At 43.1% G+C, this 18,927-nt stretch overlaps 1 protein-coding gene across 3 annotated transcripts in view; it reads left to right on the top strand.

The window, feature by feature from the left end:
- ADPGK (ADP dependent glucokinase) overlaps positions 1–17,261 on the top strand; it is a 35,801-nt gene extending 18,540 nt beyond the window's left edge. For all 3 annotated transcript variants that reach the window (XM_061557983.1, XM_061557981.1, XM_061557982.1), the window contains exons 4-8: positions 2,212–2,274; positions 8,971–9,091; positions 11,257–11,453; positions 11,865–11,963; positions 12,237–17,261. In XM_061557983.1, the coding sequence (XP_061413967.1) occupies positions 2,212–2,274; positions 8,971–9,091; positions 11,257–11,453; positions 11,865–11,963; positions 12,237–12,791 (1,035 nt within the window). In that variant the 3' untranslated portion in view covers positions 12,792–17,261. The remainder of the gene's footprint in view (positions 1–2,211; positions 2,275–8,970; positions 9,092–11,256; positions 11,454–11,864; positions 11,964–12,236) is intronic.
- The last annotated feature ends 1,666 nt before the right edge of the window (positions 17,262–18,927 follow it).

Below are 18,927 nucleotides of genomic sequence, written 5' to 3'. Positions count from 1 at the left end.
ATGTTTAGCACCAACTTGGAATCAACTGAGATACACGAACCGAAGCGTGTGATATAATAAACCTGTGAAGCAAAACACTGCAGGAAAGGCAATGAAAAAGTGTCAAGCAAAGTACTGTAGTTGTTACGATTCAGGGTTGTGATTTGTTGCAACCCTCAATACCAGTCGGTTGTTCAATGCTGCGGTAGTTGGTAAAGGTATAACGACGCATCGATTCATCGCTTAATATCGGTCCTTGAGCTCATATATGCCACACGGATATGTCCTATACAACCTATTTGAATTGATAAATATCAATTGTTATATTCTTTGGGTCTTTCGGTGAAGTCACTTAGATAGGGTCAAAGAAAATAACAAAATAACAAAAATGTCCTTATTGAACCTATCTACGTGACTTTACCGAAAGACCCAAAGAAAATGAATTCCTGCAGTCACGGAAAGCTTTAAGTCAAGAATCAATTGTTACGTGATTTGATGCATTTAATGTGAGCTTATTAAGAGATATTTATTTATTCATCATATCACTACAAATTTTCCGATTAGCCAATGATCCAATTACTGGTAGGAACTTCCTGGCTACACCAGCCCACAGGGGATTATTGTGTCCGTCGTGCAGGGAGGGGCTGGGTGGGGAGGGAGGGGCTGGGTGGGGAGGGGCTGGTCACCCTGTGGTGCCCTTATAAAACTCAACGTTTAACCTACTCACGCCGGCTTGTGCCCACCCTCACAGTCGGCCATATTTGCGGAATACACCACGCCGCCGTTGACCCTGGCCATTGACCGAGCAACCCAACGTTCCTACCAGCTCCCTCCGCAGGAATGTGTTAGTAAGCTGCTCTGCAACTTTAAGAAATGCATAGGAGGCTAGTCCCTCGAGGAATCATCTCATTGTAACAGCAGTGAGCCAGCACCACTGAGACTTCATGATTGACCGATAGATGACCAACTGAAGGTGAAATAGGATCTCATGGAGAATTTGATAGTCTCAGTCTGGTTGAAAAAAATGCCTGTATTGATAAACATTGTATGAAACGCTCATCTGTATAACTGAATGAGAGTGTTTTGTATGCAGCTACTTAATGCTGCTACCTCAGAAGTAGTTAGGTTACATTATCTGCTGAGGTCATTCTGTGACATAGGGTGATGCACTGCTAGCTGCAAAATTCTGAAAGGAAATTTCATCTCGTGACAAGACAATGATGGTGCAAATAGTAAATAAATATAAAAAATCTAAATCTCCTGCTGTCGCATTAGATTTTGGAATGGAATCATTGACCAACCATGAGAAACCTTCGTTCACTCCTGAAACTCAAGTTCCTTCATAGATGCGGCTACAATAAATAATGGGCAGAGGAGCGTTAGCCCACGTCTCTGTATCGTAATCAGGGTTTCCTCGTGACTGAATGTGTTTGCTTTGTTAAATTACACGCATTCCGTTCCTATATTTTTGTTCGTAAAACAATTTAGTCACGTTCCGATACTTTATTTTTTGTATCAGCGACCTATTTAATCATGCTTGTGTAACTAACATCTGTACGGTATAACATCTATACCGTATAACATCTGTCCTGTTGCAGGACACCCATGAAATGGAGCCTCACAGCTCATTGGGCCCCTCCTGCTGTAATTAAATTCAATCTAAATCTGAATAGATGCATACGTGAAGAAATCCCAATTTTTTGTTATCTCCACTTGGGACGTGGCTTGGCATGGGTTGATGCTGTGCTTGTTTGTAGGGGTCCTCTAAGTGGCTACCAATTTTCCCTGTGCCTCGACACCAAAACCATTGTTACAAAAATATATGTACTTGAAAGGAAATTCGCTGGAATGCAATAACATTGTATGTGTGTGTGCGCTATGACTGTAGTGCAGTGGTTAGCACGCTGCTCGACAAACCCGGCAACCTGAGTTTGCTTCCCGCTCATGGCCACCATCAGTGACGATTATTTGAACCGGTCCTGGTCCTCCCCTAGGTCGACTCAACCTCAAAATTTGTACCTGGTGCGGTGTTTAAACATCGCCAATTGGGAGACAAAGGTAGTCGGGCATGATGTTGGCCATCCACCCCCTCGTGTACAGTGCCGGCCTTCATAGATGCTTACTAACAGGACTTGCCCCAACAGTCTGTTAAGGCTATACGGTGGATCTTTGTTTTTGTGACTGCACTACATAGCTGCTGACGTAGTGCGGCTGTGTTTGTGCCGTTCGCAGCATTACGTGGGAGGGAATGCGGCTCTCATCGGACAAAAGCTGGCACGCACGGATCAAGTAACGGTGAGTGAGAGCTCATTTAATCAGCTGTACCGATCGATACTGCCTCATTGCAGGTGCACAGGTGCCAGAGGAAGTACAGGGGAGATAGTGGCAGTACGGGCGACGTGAGCACAAGATGGTTGCGTGGAATGGCACACCTGGGAAATGTGTTTCGCGCATCATTAGCGAGCAGTGAAAGATGGGCAGACGTTAGATTAGCTCACTCGGAGTAAGTAACAAAAGCCTAGTTTCACTTTGTATACTTTCACCCAAATGGGTGCCATGCGAGTCAGTCAAGATGCATCGTGCTGCGGTGTGTTTCATATGTGGTGACAGTTGATGTTTTCATCCCCTCTCGTATGGAGTGATGTCATTAAGGTCACTCCCAACAACATCATTCTTAAGAAATGGAGAAAGGCATCAGTGGAGGAGGTCTCGGTTCATTGACTAAAATCGATACATGCATTAAATTATCTGTGTTAAATCAGTTATATGCATTCCATTCAAATTGTAACATTTATTTTAATCTTCTTGTGTCCTTCCACCACAGTCATATGTTTATCCATAAGCATACTTGGGTTGTAATTGGTGGGAAAAAGTGGTGTCTTCAATTATTTCCATCTGGAACTAGTTGCAGTTGTATTCTCATACTCAAAAGAACAAAGCTTTAACACCGGAACCCACTCTCGTGCATTTGGAACCTGTGTTTGATTGCATAGTGAGGGCAGGTTCCCATTCCTGTCATCTTTCTGCTCTTTTTTTTCCCAAAATAATTTTGACTTGTGGTATGATGTGGCCCTTTGCCTGGAAAAGTGAGGCCTAACAATGTTTCCGGTATCAGTCCGACTAGAGTCTTATCCCTTTTCTGGGTTGGTGTGTTTGGCTTTGCCTATAGAATTGAAGACTTCTCTCACTATTTGAGACTTACAGATATAAGTCTTCATTGCCCCACTTCCTCTGAAACCCTGAATGTTCTGATCGAGTGATGTTATTTAAAGACGCGTGTCCTTGTGACCTCACGTTTCACCTTTTTTCGGGTATTATTTTCATACCAAGTATCTTCACTGTCCTAGTTAACATGCTTCCATCATCTGAATATTTCGCCTCTCTCACATGGAAATTATATATTTTGATTATACAAATTCCCTACTATGTCCACCGTATCCATGGCTTTATTTTGAGAACAATTAGCATAGTAGGTGACAATAATGTTCCCCTGGCAATTTAATACATGTTTATCCTGTTAACCACACACAAGCCCAAGTTAAATCATGCAAGTTCTTAAGCATTGTACGTGACCTGGAATTGCAATATCTAGAAGTTCTTATAGCCCTGCTCTCTAAATATGATCAGTTGTGTGCTCACAGTTCACAAAGCAAATTCCACCAGTTCTTCTCCGTTGCCGGACTGTAAACATGTGATAACTCCAACCTCCCCATGCCCTCAACACTGTGCATACAATGGTTTGTTCCCCTGGCAATTTAATACATTTTCACAAATAAGGCCTGCAATTTGATTCAAGAAGAATATCTCTTTTACGATTGTAATGAATTTCGAAGCTCCAGTGGCTGGCAGGGTTTACGTGGACAAATTATATATACACATGTAAAAAAATTAAAATATCTTTTAAAAATATATGCGTGAATCAATGCATGTGTCATGCACTTAAAAAATTTTTATCGATGCATGCAAACTTAATACACACAGGAGATGGGTCGTGGTGTGCTGGATAGCGCACCGCATTATGAATCTCCTGATCTGTGTTTGATTCCTGGCCACGGCTAACAAAAGTGATGAACGATATCGCAACTTTTCTTGCCCCTCCTCTCTCCTATTTCACTAATTTGCACTGTCCAGCTTGCTGAAGTATGGGCAGACAACCCCCATGACTGTGTCAAAGCATGGGGAGTACTTCATTTGCCAGTGTATTGACAAAGGGCTGCAGAAAATGCACTCTGATTTGACCTCCGTGCACTTCAGTGTTGTTTATCCAAAATTAGCCCCAGCTCACAATTAGCTGACTTTTACTACAGAAGTACAGTAACACCTCGCCGAACGCTCTGGTATACGTTCCTGGAAAATACTGTGTTCGACAAAACGGCGTTCGACGAGTAGAAAAGACTTTTCGGGACAAATAGGGTTGCATTCCTGGGTTCGAAATGATCACCCCCTCCCTCTTTGTTTAATTAATTCCTCACGATTTCCCTCCTTGTTATTGTAATAAGGATGCTGAGTTGCTCTCGATTTCTTGTATGTGTGTGCTTAGACTCTTTATTTTTTTATTTCACCTCAACAAAAAACACCCTTCTCCAATACCGTGCACTCACGCCCAGTGCTCGCTCCCAACGTTGATTCTCCGAGCCTCACTCCCCATTCATCTATATCGTCATGAACCATTCAACGCCCAAGTTTGGCGTGATGATTGTGGTCTGTCTGGGTACGTCTCAGTCATTTGAACGTTAATGATTCGCCATCTTGGCGCCCGTATGACTGATGCCCTCCACATTGCGGCAATGTGTGTGAACATTTGCGTTGTGCGTGAGCGTGTTGAGTATGTGTTACATTATGCACAAAATAACGTCCCCAAAAAGACATATATGGTAAATAAATAATTCTCAGTCATTTCATTCCCACCATAGAACCTTGTATGTTTGTTGAAATTAATTTGCACCATACCGTCCAACAGATGCAGCCCTCTCACAAGCCTATTTTAACAATTGCACTTTTTGCAAAAAAAGTCATCACTCTTTGCTTTCTCTTACGAGAATCACCGCCACGCAACTTAGGTTTTGGGACCATGAGTAAGAGAGACGGCATGAGAGTGTTGTAGAGTTAAAATGGCGACAAGATATTCATTCGCAGCATCTGCTGTACAAGCGGCCCGCGCACTACTTGTCGACGTGGAGATGAGAATCTTAGCAGGATCAAACCGCGTATAGCCGACAGATAACCCCCGTGTTTCAGAAAACGTACCTCAATAACTTTAAACCGTGTACAGTTGAAACACGCGTTCGATAAAACAGTATTTGTCAAGGTATGACTGTATGTACTTCACAGCTTGCGTTGCAAAGAGTTGTGCAACGTACCACGCAAATCAGTCAGATTATCCATTTTCAGAGTGATTAGCATCTTTTCTCCAATATATTGTCAACGCCTGTTGTCGCAATGGGCTCTCACACGATACAATAAAATCTCCTTTATTTGTAATTGACTTGTGGAAGTTTTTCATCCTGGGCAATCATTGCACATGGGTCTATGGGTCTACTCCAACAGATGATGTCCATGTGCCTTCAAGGTGGGCCATCTCATGTCAAAAGTCTCCGTAATGCAAATTGAAGTGTTTCGGTTGAGTCTGTGGCTCGTGAATCTTAAAGCATATACTTTGTGTGTGCGTCAGGAGAGGGTTGAGCACGAAGCAAGCTTTTAAATAAATCAACCAAGCCCTGTCCCCATTTGCCAGTTTACAAGCCGGGGCAGTCTGCTGCCAATGCAGTGAGCCCCATGGCTTGGAAAATGATCAGATTCCATTTGAAGCGTTTTGGCAAAAAGCGCAGCCACGCTTTTTAAACAGTGGTCTATGCGTGTTTTGGCCAGCAAAAGTACAACACGTGACATCAGGATGAAAAACCCTGAGCGATACCACCTGCGGCAAACAAAAACATGCTCTGCGGGAAGGATTGAGGAAGAATGACTAAATGAATGGCAGATAACTCCCCGAGGAGAGCTTCGGAACAGAGCGAAGCTCTGATTATTAGGGTGAATCTGGTGTGCGTGGTGTCATGTTTTCAACAAAGGCTGCGAAGAACTGTTTCGGCATGAATGTTGATGATAAAAACATCGGTTGACTTTACTGCACTTAAATTAGTACTTGTGTTGGTTCTTACGTTCTACTAGTTAGGTTCACTAAACGTGTTTCATAGGAGGGGTGGACGGAGTCGCACCTCTGTCGATTAGATTGTCTCAATTCAGGTTTGCCGTTCAATTTTCAAATTATTTCTTAACGTTGTGGTAAATATAGTAGCCTATAATAGCTAGAGGAGTCACATGAACCCATTTAATACAATTAACAATTAAAATAAAATTAATTCATACTTGCAACACCCAATTTTATGCATGTATTAGAGCTTAAGAATCAATATTAATCAACAAATCAACACTTTACTTTACCCCCTTTCTGTATAGAACGTAACATTTCCATTAAAATGAGTATATAGTAAAACCATATTTTCAAAATATATTGTAAGGTCGGGTAAAGTAATCATACTATAATTTATATTTTTACCGATTTCAGCATATTTTTGTTTTCCCCAGAGTATGGGTAATTCAATGGGAGTTGTGTAATCATGGTGTGTTTTTTTTATTATAGTCATGACACTAATTGCTTAAAACTGCCAAACGAGCAGTGAACCCTGTATTTTTCTGCATTAATTTGTTCCAAGTAAAACTTTGCTTCTCAACAGTGCGATTCGGCCAGATATTTACACGGAACCTGAACTCGACCTCTGGAGGGATCGTCTGTCCCACTTTTGAAAGCAAGAAGACAGTGGGATGTTTTCCTCGTTTGTTCTTCAACAGGGGAATCGTAATTTTTGGAACAATATAAAATCCGCGCAACTCAATGAGAAAGCGCAGCAGCATCTTGGGGCTTTAGATATTGCAGCAGGCTTACGGTATTTCTAGTGGGATCACAGCCAACCAGGCACACAGACTTCCCAGGAAGTCAGAACGGACATAGCCTCATGCTGTGCCATAAGGGGCAGCTTGGAGAGAGGCCTTGTTTGGAGAAGATTTTATCTACTCTCGATTCCCTGAGAGATACACTTGGGGAGGACTCGGGGTCATACATTTAAGCTGCCACTGGTGCTAATGAATGCATAGAAGTGTTTATTGTTCGTTGTAAACAAAGTAAGATCAAGTTTGTTATAAAATACTAATATTTTCTATGGTGTTGTGCTTTCAGTTTTGGTCCACTTTGTTACGTAGCAGTATTGTTGTTAAGTAGATGTAAAAGATCCAGTGATCTCATTCACAAGAGGGGACGCTATTGTGTGCTACTTGCGATGACCGCATGCTACATTTTAAATTACCTGCATCAAATTGTTGTGAAAAGTCTTTGAATTGTTAAGGTTGCCCAAATCTCTCTTGTAAAATAAAAATGAATATCAATGGTATCTCAAGTGCCTAATGATAGCTAGACATTCCATACTGATCCAAAGTACAAGCCTAAAAGCACAAAACATTATCTGGCGACATGCGTCGATCGCGTCTCTTGGTCCATCCAACCTGAGTTTGAAGTGTCGTCGGTACTGAGAAAAATGCGGAACTGTATTTTGCGTGGAATTCCGAGGTATGCAGTTGCTGTGATCTTGAACTTGTCATGTCATTACTGGAGTGCAAGTTATATAATTAATATTGACTGGACCCTGGGATGAGGGATTAGCAACCCAAAGGAGGAAACACGTCAGTCTGAGAACAAACAAAGACGGTGACAGTTATTGAATGGTCCAAACGTCCGGGACACGTTGGCTTCTTTCATTTATTTTCACACCGGCATTAAAACGTTTTAATAATACATTTTCTTTAAGTTACTATTTTATCTGTTATCATTATCTATTTTCTTCCTTTTCAGATGACATTTAAAAATGGAAAGAAAATTGACTGAAGACCAACGAGTTCATTTCGTGTTTATGTATGTTAAAGAAAGCAGCTATAATCTTTAAAAATACGTCCTAAATTAATTAAAAAGAAAATTCGTACATTCATGTTATGGGTAGTCATTTTGTAAATTTGTTCAAATAAATTAAATAACCCTATATAATTTGTTTTAAAAAACACTTAACCCTTGTTTGCCTGACTTTTGGGCCATCCTGTATAAACATAAATATTTAACAGTTACAGTGAAGCAGTTAAACACAGAGACACTGTTCTAACACAAAGAGTGAAAAGTTACATCTGCAGACGGACGAAATGGAGGGCAAACAGAGGGACCAGTGAAACAGTGATTTAAACACAGGAGTGGCCATCAGAGACAATAAACCAATAAGGCATTCAGATACATTAAAATACGGAAACTAACCAAAAAAACGCAATGGAAAATGAGAGAAAGCAAGGACTGGCATGCGGAGCAGTTGTTGTTGCTTGAGAAGCTACACTGCGGAGGGGGTAGCAGCAGGGCAGGCTGCACAAGCCTGTGCATGTGTATTTAGATTTTCCAGCTCAGAATAAGCATTTCCATGGATACAGCAGTAACACAACAAGGACTGTCATGGTGGCACATCTTTATGTCTCTCCGTCTTTAATTATTTGGCATTAGACCAAATATGACCAATCACTGCTGGGGTAACAAGTTTAGCACCGCCTGAGCCTTATCGACAACGTTGCAATTTTGAATAAGCTAGAGCTTTGGGGGAAAAAATTAAGTTGTAGGGGATAAGTGCATCTTGGCACCAAGAAAAAATTCCCGTGTTCTTGCAACATTTTTGTAGCCATCATAATAAGAGGCTTCTCATAGAAGTTAACAAGAAATGGTGGTATGTTATATTTATCGTTATGTTTCTTGTATTCGGTGGAAGTGTGGTTGAGTTTTTTTTCTGGGTGGAGAGTGTACCTGATTTTGATGTTAGTCTCATGCTCTCAGGCCTTAAAGGCTGTGACAGCCCTACCCTCTGAAGGGCTCATCAGGGTCACGCTTATCCTGTGCATGCGAATGGTGTGCAGGTGTTGCTGTGTGGTCCTGTGGGTCCAAAGCTGCATGAGCTGCTCGACGAGAGGGTGCTCGTGCCACCAGAGTCGCTCACAGACCAGGATCAGTACCACCTCATCCTTGAGTACAAAGCAGGTGCGTGGTCACATTAGAGATGCTGCATGTATCGTACATTTAGAAAAAGTCAAGCAATGTTGTTGCTGGACACTTTATAATAATTATTTCAGGAGCACCATTGGAACCTCCTGCTTACCCCGAGCTTTCATACTTACCCCGAGCTCTCATACTCTGATGGTGCATTGTTTTTGAGTTGTGCGCCTTTTGGCGTCATCTGGTCCAACACCATGTGAGACTAGGCTCTAAGGAAAGCTGTCTCGGGTGTGGACCAATCAACTTCAAGGACAGTGCACACATTATCAGAGTTATGTTTTATGTTTGCATTATAACTGCAGGTATTGTGGTCAATGCAAACATGACTCCTTGTAAAAAAAGGTGTCAGTTTTGTTGCCAGATAAAAGGGTAAAAAAACAATTATATTTCAGGAGCCTTTCCCTGTGTTTCCAGGCATGTTAAATTGTGCCAGACGCTAGCTTAGCTAAGGTCTGGTGCTCGTGAACCATCTGGTCACGTTCGTTCCTTTCCTCTCGTCCACGGCTCACTTTACACACACCCGCCCTCCTATTGCACCTCACCACTGTGGGATAATGTCTGACCCCGGGAGGGCACAACATTACAGATTGCTGCTGGTGGTGATAGTGAAGTGACATCGCGGATGTCACTGTGTGGTGCCGGTCCTAGAGAGGCACGGCATGCGATGTACTCGCATCGCGGGCATCACGTATGTAGCGACATCGTGTATGTCACGGTGTAATGCCGGCTCTAGCGAGGCACGGCGTGCGATGCATCGTCATCGCGGACACCCCGTAGGTGGGTGTAGTACCAGCCCTAGAGGGGGCTCGGTGAGTGCTGGGATAGCGCTCAGTGGCACCACGCATGGCGTGCAGTGCTGACTCCTACAGGAGGAGTGTCAGCCCTGGGATGAGGTTACCCTAGGCCAGGGGTGGGGAAGCTTTTTTCTGCCAAGGGCCATTTGGATATTTATAACATCATTCGCGGGCCATACAAAATTAAATTTATGTTGCTATGAAAAAAGCGCCTAGATTTATTGAATTTCGAGTCGTGCGGTTGCCTTGGCAGGGCCAGACTAAATGATTTCGCAGGCCTTATACGGCCCGCGGGCCGGACGTACCCCATGGCACTCTGGTTGACCCTGGAAGGCACGTGACCAAGGGCCCCCTGGTGCGGGCTTTGGGGTGGTCACATGTCACGGTAGTTCCTACGGGAAGGGTCGAGAGACGACCCGAGGTTTCTCGAAGGTGGTCGTGGCCAAGGGCGGGGCCAGCCACGACCCAGGAGCTTATAAACCGGGTCCCCACAGGGACCGGGGTTCAGCGTTGCTGCCGTCATCTAAAAAATTACGATCTACGTTCTACATCCAAGAAGAAGTCACCAACACGTGGACGAGGAATCCAGCTAGGGTCCTGTCCGTGGTAGCTACTCCCAGTAACTAGCGTAGTTAGCCTGGTGGTCCACCACCCGAGGTTATCTGGTGAAGAGGCAGTAACCCCTTTGTGTTACGTGTTGGTGTTAATAAATGTGTTGCCTCCAAGAAGTTCGTCTGCGACTCAGTTGAATCCACTACACAAGTATGAAATGAGATTATCAATTCATCGCTATAATGAAGGATTGTCGATTTCTCCATATTCAGCAATGTGATTAATTTTCTTTTTTCAAGGTCGTCACTCGCTTTAAAATGTATGCTTTCATGACATGAACCCGTTAACTGCAATACATACAAATTGAAGAACATTTATTCTGACATACGCAATTCAATACATTAATTGATTTAATGAATGCAGGATTCCATCCCTAATATACAATGTGCATTTTAACATGCTTATGTCAATGTGTTTGATTATAATAGTTTTGCTGAATGGGAACTCTTAAACCCATAATAGAGCCTTTCTTTTTTATAATTTTATCCCTGAATTAATTTTCTTTGTCATCACCCAAATCCCATAATAGTGCCCCAGGGTCAGAATAGTCACGTTCCTTCTCTCGGTTTTGACAGTATTGCTCCCTCATGCAATCATTTCATCTAGAGTATTGGCCACAGCCATCCCTGTAAACAAATTATTGGGATGGTGGTCATCACATTTAATTGCTAAAAGAGATTTTCATGCAAGCTCAAGTATTGACGTTCAGCGGCCACGATGGACGGTTTCCGTCATTTCTTGCAGGCGAGCGTTGGGCTGACGTGGAGGCCCCGCTGGCGTCCCGGTTCATCTTCTCGCATGACCAGGCCAACGCAGGCATGCGCTTCCTGGAGACGCTCGTGGAAAATCTGGAGGAGTTTCGGCCCGACCTGGTTGTGCTGTCAGGCTTTCACATGATGGAGGGCCAGGGCAAGGACTTTTGGACCGAGCGTCTGGATGAGGTCTTTTGCGTGCAAAGCAGATGCTAAAGCACCCAAACACACGTAAATTGTACTAAGCTTCATAGCGTGGTAATTTAAATATAAAATACATCCACATTGGGTTTCTTAGGGCGAGTTATTGTTAACATTGCTCTGGTCGCAACAAAGACTCACTTGTTATCTGTCCTAGCATCGTGATTAGATGATTCGAGAAATTAATGAAATATCAGCATGCAATAATCCGCCAGATCTCAAGGGGGTGGAAAACGTTGCCTCAAAGCAAGGGGGAGTTTTGAAAGTAATTTTATACTGACTCGTGATTTGCAGAGCTTAGGTGTCCTGCATCCATTCCCTTGGGTATCGTTCATCCCGTGGGAATCCTGTGTGCTTGCCTGGGTTGATACATAGGTGCGTGCGTGCGTGTGTGTGCAGGTGGTCACGTCGCTAAGTGAGATACCCGCCGAGACAGCTGTGCATCTAGAGCTGGCCAGCATGGCTGACCGCGAATACATGGAGATGGTCCTAGAGATGGTGAGGCCGAGTGTGTGGTTTCGCATTATCCTCATCGATATTACAGCGCAGAAATTCTCACTGCCTTCAGATCATGGTCGTGATGAAGCTTAGCATCACTGTAATTCACCAATCACAAGATGAATAGCTGATCTACTGACTTGTACAGATATGCATGGATGGGATGCAACTTTTGAGACTATTCATGTAAAATATACTTTATAAATGAAGTCGTGAGTAAATGACTCCTCGACTGAATGCGAATTCCAAGATGCTCCTCGCCTTCCATTGTAGGTGCTGCCGGTGGTGACGTCACTGGGCCTCAACGAGCAAGAGCTGCTATTCGCCAACCAAGCCGGCAGCGGCCCGTTCCCAGACTTGGACGCGTGGAACGGCACGCCGGACGTGGGCGTCGTATGCGACATCATCTCCTGGCTGCTGACACACTACGGCGGCGCGGGCGCCGACGCCGAGTCGTCGCTGAGCCGCGTGCACTTCCACACTCTGGCCTTCCACGTGCTCGCCACGCTCGACGGCGAGTGGCTCAACGGCGAGGCCGCCGTGGCCGCCGGCGCCTGGGCCGCGGGGGCGCAGGCGTGCCGCGGCGTCGACGAGCGGCTGATGCTGCGGGCACCGCACAGTTTCGCGACGTCGCGCGTCGACCAGCTGGCCGGAAAGAGTGACGAGATGACCTTTGACCCCGCGCTCCCCGTGTCGGCCTGGAAGAGGGAGGGCGTGAGCTTCTACTACACCCCCGTGCTGGTGTGCGCCCACCCCGTGAGGACGGTCGGCCTCGGCGACGCCATCTCGGCAGAGGGGCTGCTTTACTCGGAGCACGTGCAGCAGTGACACGGGAGGGTCGTGCCCTTAAGCTAAGCACTTAGGGTGCCCACGCAATGGCACCGGCACAGCTGCGCGTAGCCTTTAAATGTTCTGAGGGAATGGGAGTCTAGGTATTTTTGTGTGGCTCGTTAGTATGTAAGTAAATAAAGAGCAATGTGGGAAAGGAGAGTTAACTATTGGGTGGTTGGCTTGTTTACTGTTACACAAGATGCTGCACCATCCCTGCCCAAGATTATTCCATTTTTGTTGTTTTATGCTCCGTTTGTGTAAGGCGTGATAGTGAGTTTTCCTTGAACCCTTCTCATTATAACTCCCTCGTGTATGCCTTACGTGATGCAGCAGAGCTTAGATGCAAAGCGTCAGAGCACGTTCAACTCCAGCACTGAAATGCATTGAATGCTGCTTTAACGGTAATTTAACGTATGTGTGCGCATGGGTCTATGTGCCGTGTTTTCTATCCCTTTTAATCTTTACATAAATCCTGAGGTTGTGAAAAATTCCACCGTCATGTATTCGCAAAATAAGTTTCGCATTTAACAAGTGTTGTAAATTACTAAGATGATTCTAGCCATCACTTTACTTATTTACAAAATTACTTTACTGAATCCACCAAATTACAATTTATTTTGTAACTGTAAAACAGTTTTAGATTCAGACACGCAAGCTGCATTACTGCAATATTTATTGTTTGATATATCCTCACAAGATTTAGGCTTAAGGTTTAAGCCTTCAACTATTATGCATTCAAGTACATTTTTCAAATGTCATTTAAAGGTCATGTGATTTTTAGTAGCCCAATTCCAAAATTCCACAATTTGTGGCTACTCATTTTTTTTTTCACAACTGTCCTAGGTCTCATTTACAAATGTCAAATTAGGTCACAGGTACTCAATCGTTCAATAGGGAAATGTAATTGATGACCCTTTCCTAATCCATTCATATCATGTGAACTTGTACTTTCCTAGGTGGCGAGCACATCGTTGACTTGGCTTACAGGAAGACGAACCTCGCAGAGCTGTAGGATATTTTGTATGCCGGCAGCACTACCTCAGTTTTGCCGAACTACCGAGTGGCAACTTGTGCAGACGATGGTGGCACTTACATATAATTGTGGGAAGCGTAACTATTTTAAATTGAACAAATTTGTTTCCTTTCAACACTTCCAATGTCACGTGTGACCGTTGATCAGATAAGGCTTTGAAATTGTGTGCACACAAGTTAAAATAATGTAAAGAATATAAAACACCATGGCATACGTACCAGCTATCCAAAAATCATTCCACTATTCTGTTTGTATTGTGTTTGAAATGGCCAAGAGTGGTTTTTATTTGAAAATCTATTTTTGGAGTGTTCCATAACTGTCACAGCACATATTTGTATGTGGATGCGTGATAATTTCCTTGCACCTATGTATGCTCCTGTGCACGTAACTGTGCGTTGTACGCAGATACAATTACTCCAGTGTGCATCACAGGCAATCATCTTTCTGTCCTATTTTTGCATTTCCAGTTAATTATTAATATATTGAACACTGAAAGAAATCACTGCAACGTAGATCAGCTCAGCTGTTGTAAACAAATTTGAACAAAATAGGGCCATTTCTGAAACAGACCACGGCTCATGTTTTGTCGCGATACATGCTTCAGTGTGAGCCAGGTCCCTCTGTCTCCCTCTCCCTTCTCTTCAGTGGCAGGAAGTAATGGTAACTTTTTAAAACAAGTTTTAATCCATGCTTGGGTTATCTTATGGAATCCAAGCCATAATTTGTTATTTCAGCCACGTCTCTTCCACGTTGACCCCGTGACTTCACGACTGTTTCCGAGAGCGTCCGGCCGAAAGCCGACAGCCACCTCGGCAAAGAGAACTAAGCAGCCTCCTTGTGTAATTGTGCTGCTACACGGCTTGGTTACAGCTCACTCTACCGGCTCAGGCTGATGTGGTTGTCTCGGCAGACCGTACTTGTCTGTTTCGAGAACATCGTCGGCCCGGCTTTAATTGTTTAACAATAACAAGAGTTCTTGTTCCCGTGACTGTAACACCAGTCACGGGAACAAGTCACCAGTAGCCCTGGAAGTACGAGAGCCCTCTTCATGGAGCCCTCTTCAATACTACAGCCATAGCACTGTCCTCGCCCTGGAAACAGTTGTGATGCCACTTGCTGTCCTGACACACCATGTTTATGAACAAAAATTACACCAAACATTGCAACAAACATTTTATTTACATGCCAGGGCCTTACTTATCACTGGATTAGCCATTGCTTTAGACGACGTTTTTAAAACGTAGCTTCCTGATCTCCACCCTTCCGGCAACCTTGGCTAGACCCATTCCCAGGGAAGGTCCGCCCTCCTGGAATCTAATACTAGCCCAGCGGGGGTAGGGGTCTGGATAAGGTGGGTGAAACCTAAGGACAAGCAGCGCGAAACAGCTTTTCCTGTTTTAGCTTGGTTTACCACAGGGTCCAGCACATAATGTATGAAACTATGAGACTCGCAGTGGAATATTAGCCTGTTTGTGTGCTTTGTGTTCAGAACACTGATGTATTTGAGCATTGCACTCCAATTACATTTAGGAAGATTCAAATTGTGGCTATGCACAAGATCAGTGGTGAGTGGTGTATTAACACTTGTCGTGGTGCAGTGTGGTTAAAATTGGAAATAATACCAGCACCTTATGTGCCATGCTGTCCTTGCTAACAACCACTTTCCCCAACGTTCTATAACTTAACAGGGAATATTTCTTTAAGGCTGTATATGGGTGTGTAGACAATTGGGGACAGCTGATGTGTTTTTCTCGGTGCACTATTAGGCTAGCAGCTCCAGGTTTGATTCTTGCAACATATCGGTGAAATCATATATCCAATTATTCGGTCGTTAAATGAGTACCTTGTACACTGTGTAAGCACTTGAAATGTGGACATGAAGGTGGCCGGACACAAAACTCTCACCCCCCCAACCACTCTAACAAATGAGCTTTGAGTATCTGTTGTGCATATGTATATTTGCTTGTGTGTCTGCACATTTACCTGAGGCTTTGTTTATCACTGCAGTCCATTTGCCCTCAGATTCTCATGGCAATTTGGCTGCTTTCTAAAAGCACAGCATTACCTTCATGAGTTTGGGTATAGCCTAATGAGAATTTCAGACAGCACGTTACCTTATTATGGAGCAATTTTTGAACCTATTCCAATTTTCCTTTCCATTCCTTTTAATTCATCCTTTGTTTAAACAGAAGCACATTCACTTGCATTTCCAGCCGTTGTTTACCAAGACTTGGGACTTTTCTTTTTTATAACTCTCGTCTTATTTTCTTTGGTTTCCTTTTGTCTACTGTAAAGGAAAGAAAACCGGCACAACACAGACATTCAGCGTCATCCAGCCATGTGTCAAACTCCTAGGGTTACTATTTTGGGTTTGGTAGGGCAGTTGTAAAAAATAGTAGGTATAATTGAGTTGGGACCATACAAAAGCCACTTTTCTGTTGCCATTCCAATACTAAATATAACTTTGTCTTCAATTGCTCAACCAGCTGGAACTGTCTTGTCGATGGGAATATACGAATACCGTTTTGCACAAAATTATACCGAGGGCCACTCTAATTTTCAGGGTTGATTTTTAGGCTTACACCACAGTCATCTTGCACTTTGTTGCTGATGTCTTTATACATCTTTTTTTTGGCACATTGAGAAAGCAAATTAAAAGCTCATATGTGTGGATGACATGCTGGTTATGGAAAAAGCCGTTTTCCAAGATCAGCCGCTTTGCGAAAACATGCAATGTCCATTTCTGTCATATAGATTCCACCACTGACTTGAATCTATTTTACAGGTGTTGATGAATATTTTGTTTTCCCAAATCATGTTTTATGCAAGCTTATTTTTTATTCGTCATTTCTGTATGTCGGAAGTTGGACACCTTTAAATGTCAGGATATGCTCATACTCTCTGTCACATGGTGTACAGTGTTGAACTGAATTATGCAGAAAGTGTATTGGGAAACGTCTGAAAGGTCATTTTTGTATCACTGTGGCTGTCAGAAAATCAGCTTGTGCTCCGACTACTCATGCGGAGAAAAGTCAGTTCTATTGACTGCTACGTGTTGAAAATAAAGCAAGGTTTTAAATAGCGCCAAGTAAGATTGTCTCTCTGCTCAGGTGAGCAGTGAGGCAGCTCTCAACTTTACTGGTGGCCTTGAGCCAACAGTGTAAACTCCACATTTCCATGACAGGGGCCAGCCTGCCTATAGTACATCCACTGTTAACCTACAAGACGGTCCCTATTGTATTGGCCTCGGAGAGATGATATATTGAGTTGAACCCCAACCGGGATTTAAACTCGCAGCATGATTTTAGCTCAAGTTCTCTAATCACAGCATTGTATTGAATAAAATGTAATCTTAAACCAGCTGGTAATGAACAAAAATTGGTGGTTTCTGTCAATCACGAGAGCAAAACATTAAATAAATGCTTTAAACCCAATGTTTCGTTAATCCAGCTTTCCTTACAACACTGACGCCACTGCATGCTGTCAGCAAGTCTGCAATGGCACCCACGGGTTACATATGGATCATTCTTCCATTATTCTTCACAATAATCCATCTATTCTACCCTGAAATCAATACATATGGTGCATATGCATTCTGAATGACAATGGTTCTTCTTACAATGAAGCCCTTCCTCAGCTTGTTTTGACATGTGGTGCACGTATTTATGTATGTCGAAGTCCTTCTCCCGCGCCTCCGATTAGCGCGGTTGGCCACGTACGTTACAAAAGAAGTTCAACGTCCATAGCCAACCGCGCTCATCGGAGGCGCATGACGAAGTGGCAGTGAGAGGTCCATTTCCCTGGCAGTCGATGCAATATTTTTACTATATTCCACATGTATGATTAATTTCCCATCATTTACAGAAAGTTATAATTGGTTTATATTACACGTTGAACTGTATTTAAGATTAAACCTGGCGAAGCTGCCCTGCAGACCAGCTCATTTTGTGATATCAGGAATATGTCGTATGAAGGTGCATGTTATATAATTTTGTATTTGATAGTTTCTCGCTTTTTTTTACACAATTTTATTGAACTTGCCGTGTTGTCTGTTTATATTCTTTGGGATATTTGACGATTATTATATATGGATCTACGATGCCTTACGAGCCGAAATTTTCAACACAGATGCCTCGCGTGACAAATCAAGATTTCATTTAACAACAAAACTGCCCAGGTCCCACCCATGGGGGTCCTATTCGTGTTTTAACAACATTTTACTAAAGTCACGTAGAAGGGAAATAATAAAATAATAAAAATAAAACATAATAAAATACAATTCTCACGACTTTTCGGCCACAACGCAAGCAGCCGTCCGACAGACCTGTTCTTCACCTGAGGACAGCTGCTTGCGTTGTGGCCGAAAGGTCGTGAGAATTGTTTTTTATTGTTTTATTTTTATTACTTTATTATTTCCCTTCTACGTGACTTTACCGAAAGAACCAAGAAGATGAATCCCTGCAGTCACGAAAGCTTTAAATCGAAATTTAACATTTTACTAGTTTAACACGTAGGCTTTCGCGACCAATATCATCCACAATACAGGTGTTTTTGTTAGATCGTGTAAATATATAAATGTGTCGTTAAACCGGCCACCACCCGACACAGCCAATTAGTAAGGTTTGTCACGTAAACAGAACATGACAATTCGTTACTAGTACAGCGCACTGGTCTGTTGGAGAGCAAAGTAATTACAAATAGATTATGATAATTGGTTTTTTACCCTTCTATCTGCCAACAAAACTGACACCTTTTTACAAGGAGTCATGTTTGCATAGACCGCAATATCTGCAGTCATAATACAAACAAAAGACATAACTCTGATAATGTGAACTGTCCTTGAAGTTGATTGGTCCACACCCGAGACAGCTTTCCTTAGAGCCTAGTCTCACATGGGTTGGACCAGATGACGCCAAAAGGCGCAGGACAGTGCACATTATCAGAGTTATGTCTTTTGTTTGTATTATGACTGCAGGTATTGCGGTCTATGCAAACATGACTCCTTGTAAAAAGGTGTCAGTTTTGTTGGCAGATAGAAGGGTAAAAAAAACAATTATCATATTTTTACTGGCAAATGAGGTTCCCATTGTACAAATAGCT

The sequence above is a fragment of the Lethenteron reissneri genome, chromosome 24, assembly GCF_015708825.2.
Source record: "Lethenteron reissneri isolate LAM-NWPU_2019-01 chromosome 24, ASM1570882v1, whole genome shotgun sequence".
Taxonomy (NCBI): Eukaryota; Metazoa; Chordata; class Hyperoartia; order Petromyzontiformes; family Petromyzontidae; genus Lethenteron; species Lethenteron reissneri.
This window is presented reverse-complemented; position numbering and strand designations above follow the sequence as displayed.